The 10,378-nt window shown below is 34.6% G+C and overlaps 1 protein-coding gene across 1 annotated transcript; it reads right to left on the bottom strand.

The window, feature by feature from the left end:
* Positions 1 to 5,628: 5,628 nt before the first annotated feature.
* Positions 5,629 to 9,606, bottom strand: LOC107412462 (glucan endo-1,3-beta-glucosidase, basic isoform-like). The gene is made up of 3 exons (XM_060812192.1): positions 9,459 to 9,606; positions 6,291 to 7,151; positions 5,629 to 5,633 (listed from the first exon to the last, which is right to left on the bottom strand). The coding sequence occupies exons 1-3, from the start codon at positions 9,604 to 9,606 to the stop codon at positions 5,629 to 5,631; spliced, it is 1,014 nt and encodes a 337-aa protein (XP_060668175.1).
* Positions 9,607 to 10,378: the final 772 nt, after the last annotated feature.

Here is a 10,378-nt window from a genome sequence, read left to right as displayed (position 1 = left end):
TAAGTCATTGGGCTTATAAAGAGAGTTGGTCCTCCAGTCCAATGGGCCAACTGGAGTCTTATAGAGAGTGTGTGACCAAGGGCCCTACTACAAAATAATAAAATAAGCCAGTCCCATTAATGGCATAAATAGGCCCTGTAAGTGAGTAATTGATTATGTCAAGTCCACAAATATTAATTTAATTCAACATTCTCCCACTTGGACTGCATAATCATCATCATATAAAATTCAAACTCACTTACTATAGAATCTCCCGAACCATAATGCAATTTCATCCAAATATATAGTATATCGACAGGGCATAACAATATACTAGACTAGGCAGTAGAGATTCTCTCAGTAAATCTCCCAAAACATTATACCATTTCAACCGAGTACTTTGCATGCCATAAACTCAGTCTAGGTAGTAGAGATTTACCTAACCATGTGCAATCCCCCAACACACAAAACCATTTCATTCAAGCACATTGCGTATCGACAGGATACAACAATATACCGAAACTAGGTAGTAGGGATTCACCATGGCACCTGTGGATCAACATACACATATACATAGACTAATAGTCTGAACAGGCTTGTAAATACAAGGAGCAATGATATGTGTAATAAATCATCTCATAAATAAATTATGATCCACATACATCAATGTATTAAAATATTCAAAGAAATAAATAATTCTCAACATGGATATTACTACAGAAAACATAACAAACTCCCACTGACCCACAGCAGTCTCAACTGCTTAACAATCCCATACGGGACACATGCTCCTCAAATATGCCTACCGGTAAAGCCTTGGTCAGTGGATCTGCCACCATGCTATAAGTCGGCGTGTGAACAACAGTAATGAGGCCCTCTTCAACTTTCTCCTTTACCACAAAATATTTCACATCAATGTACTTCGCACCAGGAGTACCTTTTAAATTATTGGAGAAAGACACCGCTGCAGTATTATCACAATACATCATAATAGGCCTCTCAATGGAGTCAACTACTCCTAAATCACGGATAAAATTCCGTAGCCAAACTGCATGACGGGTAGCCTCATAACACGCCACATATTCTGCCTCCATAGTCGAGGATGCTGTCACTGACTGCTTGGCACTCCGCCAAGACACAGCACCTCATGCCATGATAAATATATAACCAGTGGTAGATTTCTTATCATCCACACAACCTTTATAGTCTGCATCACTATAACCCACTACTTCAAGAGAGTTGGTGCGACGATATGTCAACATATGATCTTTAGAACCCTGAAGATACCTAAAGACCTTCTTAACTGCTTGGTAATGAATAGGACCAGGATTGCTCATAAATCTACCAAGCACACCCACAGCAAAAGCTATATCAGGCCGTGTACAAACTTGAGCATACATCAAACTACCTACTGCTGAAGAATAGTGAACATTCTTCATTGCCATCCTTTCTCTATCATTCTTGGGACACTGATCTTTAGAAAACTTTTCACCTTTCGTAACCGGTACACTTCCAGGAGAACAATTATGCATATCAAACCTCTTAAGAATTCTATCAATATAAGCTCTCTGAGACAATTGCACTACATAATTAGTCCTATCTCGAACAATCTTGATGCCCAAAACAAAAGAAGCCTCACCAAGATCTTTCATATCAAAATAGTTGCATAACATATGCTTTGTCTCAGCTAATAGGTCAGTGTCATTAGTAGCCAAAAGTATGTCATCAACATACAACACCAGAAATATAAAACTGCTCCCACTGACCTTCATATATATGCATCTATCAACAACATTCTCCTTAAAGCCATTTTGGATGACAACCTCATCAAACTTAAGATACCATTGTCTTGAAGCTTGCTTAAGACCATAAATAGATTTCTTAAGCTTACAAACCAAATTACCATTCCCCATTTGTTGGAAACCAACTGGTTGAACCATATATACATTCTCATATAAATCATCATTCAGAAAAGCAGTTCTGACATCCATCTGATGCAACTCCAGGTCATAATGCGCCACAATCGCCATAATGATTCTAAAAGAATCCTTTGTGGACACAGGAGAGAAAGTCTCTGTATAATCAATTCCTTCCTTCTGGCTAAACCCTTTAGCTACAAGTCTAGCCTTATACCTCTCCACTTGACCATTGGAGTCCTTTTTAGTCTTAAAGACCCATTTGCACCCAATAGGCTTGCTACCCTCTGGTAACTCAACCAAATCCCATACTCCATTTGATGCCATGGATTTCATTTCATCTTCCATTGCATCCAACCAAAAATTTGAATTTGAACTGCTTATGGCTTCCTCATAAGTGACTGGATCTGAATCATCACTTATGTCAAACTCATGCTCCTGCAAGTAAACTTCATAGTCATCAGGAATAGCTGATCTCCTAGTCCTTTGTGACCTCCTCAAAGGTACATCAACATCTGCAATAGCTGGAATATCCTGCTCTTCAACAATGAGTTCATTCTGACCAACTACTGGTTCATCAACTACTGGATCAACAATATCTCTATCAGGAACAACTATACTGGGAATGAAAACACTTTCTTCTCTAAATTGAGATTCTCTTGGACCATTACTATCACCAAACCCAAAATCATCTTCAAAATAAATGGCCCTGTCTGATTCCACGATCCTGGTGGTGTGAGAAGGACAAAAGAATCTTGAACCCCTAGATCCTATACAATAGCCAACAAAATATCCACTAATGGTTTTAGGATCCAACTTCTCAATTTGGGGATTATAAATCCTTACTTCAGCTTTGCAACCCCATATTCAAAAATGATGCAAATTAGGCTTTCTTCCTGACCACAACTCAAAAGGTGTCTTAGGAACAGACTTACTTGGAACTTGATTCAAAATATAAGCCGCTGTCCTTAAAGCCTCTCCCCACAAATAATCTGGCAACCTAGAATTTGCCAACATAGACCGCACCATATCCAACAAAGTTCTATTCTTTCTCTCAGCTATGCCATTTTGCTGAGGTGTACCAGGCATCGTATATTGCGCATCAATGCCACACTCACGCAAATAAATAGCAAAAGGCCCTGGGTTCCTTCCAGTCTCATCATATCTACCATAAAACTCACCACCTCTATCAGACCTTACGGCTTTTATTTTCTTATTCTTTTGAAGCTCCATCTTTACCTTAAACTCTTTAAAGGCAACTAAAGAATCTGACTTCTCACGAATAAGCTCAACATGTCCATAACGAGAGTAATCGTCAATGAAGGTAATAAAATATCTATAACCACCCAAAGCAGTTGGTGTAAAAGGTCCACATATGTCAGTGTGGATTAACTCCAAAACATCTCCACACCTAGCTAACTTATCCTTTCTTACCTTGGTAGTTAACTTCCCTTTCATACATTCAACACAAGTCAACAGATCAGAGAAATCAAGATTAGGAAGTATCCCATCCTTCATTAACCTTTCCATTCTGTACCTAGAAATATGTCCCAAACGTTTATGCCATAACATTGAGGAATTGTCATTAACTCTTGAACGTTTAGAAGCAACAATCATTAAAATATTATTTTTTTTCTCTTGCTTTCTTTTTAAATTCCAACACTTTATCTTCTTGTGTCCAACTTCATTACAGTAGCCACACCTTCCATTGAAGTACTCTTTTATTTCTCCTATCTGATAAGTATCATCATACTAAGTATTATTTAAAAGGTCCAAATAATAATACTTCTTATTCATATCAAACTTGATAAATTTCTTTCCTATCTTTTCAAGAAGTTCCTTTGCAGTATCCACTTTAGGAATACTAGCATATACGGCCATCCATGTAATTCTCCATCATCATCATACAGCACTTATTAGAGTGCTTTCAATCCTCATAAAGTTTCTTAATTATTGCACTACTATCATTAGTTGGTATCTTGGGTGAATCTATCTCCAAAGGCAAATTCAACTTCATAAATGTCAAATTCATAACCGAGGCCTTTTTTTTTTTTTTTTATACTTCTGATAATTTATCACATCCAATTTCATCATGGCAGTCATAGGCAGAACATTCGGGGTGCTACTAACCATGAAAATAGTAAACAACAAGACATTCAAAAATTTAAGACAATTCAATTACTATTTTCCAGCCCCTCAACACAAAAACACAAACATAAATATCGCTTAGGGTCTTTGTAGCACTAAAGATACCCTTACGCGGGCTAGGAACAGTCAATCAAATAACCACAATCAAATGCATTGAACTGAATCACCGACAGGGCAACTCAGAACCTGCAATACATGCATTTAATTAACTTCCACTGCCATTCCAAGCGTCATACAAAGCAACTAGAACTACCGACAGGGTAGCTTAATTACCCGTATAGACCCTGGTTAATAAGTGGGAGAAAAATAACATATTGGCAATTTCATGAAATAGGCAAATATAAAACATCCCATCCACTATGCCAATATACATTACATTGGTATACATAATGCAGACAAAATAAGTCTCACGACAGGTGAGTACTTAAAATTCCACACTACTATACCAATTAGGCACAAAGCCTCTTTAGAGAAAGCTAACACAATCCAATTCTCCAAATATAGATATTTAACTTGATTCAATAAATTTAGAATAAAATAATTAAATAAATAAACAAATGAACTAATTACCAATAAACAAATAAATAAATAAAGAAATAACATTTTTTTAAATAATAATAAAACAATAGATGAATAAATAATCAACAATAAATAAGTGATAAAATGATATAAAGATATATCAAATAAAATAAAATAAAGGTTTTTTTTTAATTATTAACAATAAACAATAGATAAATAAATAGATCATTAATAAATAAATAAATAAAAAATAAAACAAATAAATTTTTTTTTATCTAGGCTGTTGACGTCATCACGCTGATGTCAGCACACAGAGATGACATCACTGTGATGATGTCAGCAACAACAGCAAAAAAAAAAAAAAAAACTTCACACGACAAGTCGTGTGCATCTTCTTCTCCACACAATCAGGTCGCGGTTCGACCCGTTTTATGGGTAATGGGTCACTCGACCCGCTTGTTTAACCCATCAGCAAATTGCTTTCCGGCCACCGTTTTTCAACCATTCCGGCGGCATTTGAATCCTCTGTTCTTAGAAAACCATAATCCGGCCTCAATTTTGGTCAAAATAATCAAAAAACTAACACCCAAACTCAAGATTATAACCGACCAAAACACAAACAAACACCCAGGGAAACACAAGAAATTCCAGAAAATTTTAGGCAAAATTGGTGCCATTTGTTTCGTGTCTTCTTGGGAAACTTTTTCCCCAAATCAATTTGGTCCAAAACCCAGAAAATTATAAGACCCAATCATAATGAAATTCGGCCGCCGAACTCCTCTCCTTTTTTTTTTTTTTAATTTAGCCCAAATTAACTCAAAAAAATATTCCATTCGATCCAAAAAGAAATTCCACAAAGAACCCAGGTCAAAATTCGAACTAAAAAAAAAAAAAAAAAAAACAAGGTTTATATACTTTGCACAAATTTGATTCAAAACCCGATTACCACCAGTTTCGCATCACAATTTTGTTTTTTTTTGGAATTTAATATTTTCAGATCCAATTAGAAATAATAAACAATATAAAACACAATAAAGAAGAATTTTTCACCATACCAGGTCTTAATTCAAACTAAAACAAAAAATCACATAAATTTGCACAAACTCAATATAAACCCGTATTGCACAAGAGAAGAGAAATTATTCAATAAAATTCCATCCTTAAAATTTGGATCTCCAAACAAGCCGCATATCAATATAACAACAAATTTCAAAATAATTTATTATGCATATTAACCATGTGCTCTGATACCAATTGTTAGAAATTTTTTATGGATCTAAATATACATAATAAGTTCCATAGATCATAAATTACTAACCTCCAAACGCAGCCATTGATAAATTAGATCTTTAATCCTGCAAAATAGAAAACAATGTAAAGTAGTGCCTATGGACACACTACTCTCAAACTACTCTCAGATCTCTGAAAACCCTAATATCAAAATACTGTATGGCATATGTTTGTTTGCTTGCCCTAGACCTTTAAATAGTCTCTGCAAGTTAGACTTATCCATTAATTTTGACACACATAAAATAATAATAATTTGATAATATAATTATACTAGGAAAAATATGGATAAGTCATTGGGCTTATAAAGAGAGTTGGTCCTCTAGTCCAATGGGCCAACTGGAGTCTTATAGAGAGTGTGTGACCAAGGGCCCTACTACAAAATAATAAAATAAGCCAGTCCCATTAATGGCATAAATAGGCCCTGTAAGTGAGTATTGCGGTAGAAGAGGCCAAAATGTCTCTCAATTTCCTCTTTCTTTTTGTTCTCATCAAAGATGGAGAACAAATAAGTTTCTATGGCCTTCAATGGCCTCTTTGGAATCCCCCCTTTCACATGTTCAATCAAATTCCTATAGTAAGTACCAGCATTCTCCACTGTTTCCACTTCACCACCAGCAGACGGCCATCCACTCTCTGATACAACGATTTCCAAACTTCCACAATTTATTTTCTCCATAGCAGAATACATAGCATCCATTAGAGCATCGAAAAGATTTCGAAATTCCAATCCATTGTCCTGTACCACCGCTTTCGTCTCAGTAAATAAGCCATAGGGAACCGATTGGCCATTGAATTTACCTCTGAAGTATGGATAGATATTGACAAGTAATGGTGATCCATTGCTGACCAAGAACCTGATGATTGGTTCTATGAATCCCTTTTCACTTTCACTAAAGGCTGCTACTGATGGAGGATCAAATACACCCAGAATATTTGTGTCTACTAATGTTGAGACCTTGATTTGGTTCTGTAAACAGGCTGAGAAAATTTCCTTGTAGATATTTTGCAGAGCTGGAAGAACAAAATGAGCTGCTGGATCATTGGGGTTTACCTCATTGCCAACAGCAATGTATTTGAAGTTGACATTGGAGTAACTTTTTATGTTGAATTGAACCCAATTTGAAGCAGATGAAGTATTCGCAAGTTCTTGAAGGCTGTCATTAGGGATGCCAGCAATGAGTTGTATGTTGGAGTCTATTAGAGCTTGGAGGATTTCTGGATATGGAGAGAAAATCCTCATCTTTCCAATTCCATAGGTTCTATAAAGAGCCACAACTTCTGGTTCAGGTGGTAAATTGTCTGCATTTCCACTCCCTCCATAGCAAGCACTCAAGGTTTAGGCACCTGCAATGTGTTTTAGCCAACACTTTGGTAACTATCAAAATGAAATATTGAGACAGACCCAATGTTTTTTCCAAATGCATTTTAAGAATTTAAGTGTTAAGAGGTAAAACATATATAGGCCTTTATGCATTAATATTTTGAGATATATAAGATATTCTTTATCTGAATTAAGAACTTAACAAGATTATTGAGCTTGAAGAGGATCAGGATCATACTAATGGTAGAAACCAGTTTTACACAAATTGCTACATGCAGAAACAGGAAAAGAAACAAACCTGTTATCTCTAGGTTTCGCATCAATTGGAGAAGTGGCAGTATAGCAGGCACCAGAACGTTATGATTTATTACATAATGTGAAGCCATGGAGAAGAAGATAAAGAGAGGAAAAGGATTTCAAAGAAGGAGTTATTAATGAATACCAGTCTACCCATTAATCCATATACCTTGGCCTTGCACAATTTTCAATGGAAAGGTTAGTGGTTGACTTTTGTAGCATGCCATTTTGTAGTTGGATGGTGATTATTGGTAATCCTGCCAAAAGATCAACCAGATGATATAACACTTGGAAAAGCTAGCTTTTTCACATAAACATGTTCAAACTGAACATGCACATATGTTATTTCCAGATTAGTCACTTCCAACAATTTTCTTTGTCCGGCTTTTGGCCCCTTGAAAAGTCAACCAAGCTTGTCATTCTAGATTTGCTATCTTTACAAAAATTACTGCCAAAAACCAAAAAACAATTGCATAATTGAGGTAAGTAGTGAGCCTTTCTCAATTCTTCATTTCACCTTCGACTTAGACATTGTATTAATTAATACCCCATGAATTTTTTTTTTCTTCGTAATGATAATGAATTAAAAACGATGAAGAAATTGCAAGAAGATTTTTTGAGTTTTGACCCAATTGCATATTCATTGTATGGTAAAAGTATAAAGGGTGACGAATGACGATCAATGTTGAATATATATTTGGTTGCATTTTAATTAGCTGAGGAAGTTGAATATCAAAGAAACTAGGGAGATTTAACAATCCATTTTTCAGGTAGGAAGGAACGGTAAGAATGCTAGTTGAAATCAAGTTCCTTCATACCAAATGAAAAAAGATGACTGTGTGAGTGGAGTTGCTGCTTTTCCATCTTATTTTGATGTGGTGCCAGTGGTCATACATTTTCAAACAGGCAAATGATCTTACTTACAATATGAAACATCTTATATATGTTTGAATTTGAAACACCAAACCCACCCAAAAATAAATAAATAAATAAATTTGCATGAAGATATTTTGACCCAATTGCATGGAGGTTGAAAAGTGTTTGGTTTGTAATTTTTTTATTAAAAAAAAAGGAAAAGAATAGACCAAAAAAAAAAAAATTGTTTTACGATAATTTGTAAAATTTTTAAAAATATGTATGATGTGTGGAATTTAAAATTGTTTTTAAATTTCTACTCAATAACATAAAAACAAAAATATATATGACATCAAATATTTACTAGACCTGGCAATTTGGGTCATGACACGGAGACACGACTCGAAAACGACACGGAATAAATGGGTTTGGGTTTATTATAAATGGGTTCGGGTCATAACCGAGTCAACCCGTTTAACACGAATATTAATCGTGTCATTTTCGGGTTGACCTGTTTAACTCGAAATTGACCCGTTACGACCCATTTATTAAACGTGTCAGTTTCAACCCGACACTATTATACACCTATTACAACCCATTTAAATTTAATTTTAAATTAATATTTTATCACTAATATAATATTTAATAACTAAAAAATTTTATAAATTAAAAATTTTATAAAAATAATTTTCTATTACTAATTTTTTAAAAACAAAAAATACATCTTTAATAAAACAAAAACATAAAAATAAAAATAAAAAATAAAAAATAAAAAAAATTTCGGGTTAATAGGTTAATTTTCAGGTTAACGGATTAATAGGTCAACACGACCCGCTAAAATAATCGTGTTAAATGGATCGTGTCGTGTTGACCTATTTATAAACAGGTCGGGTTAGTGTTTTAGGTACCTGACACGATTAATAAATGGGTCGTGTTCAGATTAAGTATTTTTGACACGATTATTAAACGGGTTGACACGAACACGACCCATGAACACGAATTACCAAGTCTAATATTTACTAACATAAAATATAAATTGTTGTATACTTGAAAAAGAAATACCCAGGCGTATTTGGTTTTCATTTTTTATTTTTTATAAAGGTGCTCTCTCTTTCTGAATTTTGAAAAATAACCGTTATAGAGACAACGACTATTTTTCAAAATTGAAAGTCTCTCTCGCTTTACATCTTCCAAGTCCCAAATCCAGACTCTCTTCGTTCTCTGTCTCTGCTCCTCCTCCTCTTCTTCTTTTTCTTCTTCTTCTTCAACGATCATCGGCATGCTTATGTTGGAGGCTTGGATGGCCACCGATGTAGATCTAGGGTTCTGTCCTTTAAAGGAAGGGAACGAAGAAGAAAACCCAATTGATTGACATCATTATTAAAGGTAAGATTTTGAAATCTTAATATCTAATTTTAAGAATATATATATATATATATATATATGCATGGTGTTTGTGGAATTTTCTGATATTTGATCAATCATCTCTCTCATCAGTAAATGTTTTTTTTTTTGTTTTTTTTTTCTTTCTTTGATGAATGATTGTAGATAAGGTGTTTGTTTGTATTTCTACCTGTAAAATTTTCCCCAGACTATTCTGATCCATATTTTTATAATTTATTATTCATTTTCCCTTTTTTCTTTGGCATTTTTTTGCATGAATCTCACATGGAAAATCCAAGGGTCCCTTTCTCATAACACTTACATCCAGGATCTAATTAGAGTTACTGCCTTACACTCACATCCATGATCTAATTAGAGCTACTGCCTTTTTTTAATGATTGTAAAATGAGAATGAATTGGGCCAAACATGTCGACAATTCCAAATGAGTATAAGAGAAATCAGAAATTGTAAAAAGCTCTGTTTTTGCATTAGAGAATAGAGGTAAATATATACAAGAGTTATAACAACAATAGGATAAGTAAGCCCATGTGTGAGTCTTATCACATACATGCAATACGTAACTATGTAATACATATCCTCACTATAGTGCCTTATCATCCCCCCCCCCCCCCAAAAAAATGTGGTCGGGAAATAACACAGATTTTGGAC

Source organism: Ziziphus jujuba, chromosome 10 (genome assembly GCF_031755915.1).
Source record: "Ziziphus jujuba cultivar Dongzao chromosome 10, ASM3175591v1".
NCBI lineage: Eukaryota > Viridiplantae > Streptophyta > Magnoliopsida > Rosales > Rhamnaceae > Ziziphus > Ziziphus jujuba.
The sequence above is the reverse complement of the archived record's forward strand: the minus strand, read 5'-3'. Positions and strand labels throughout refer to the sequence as shown.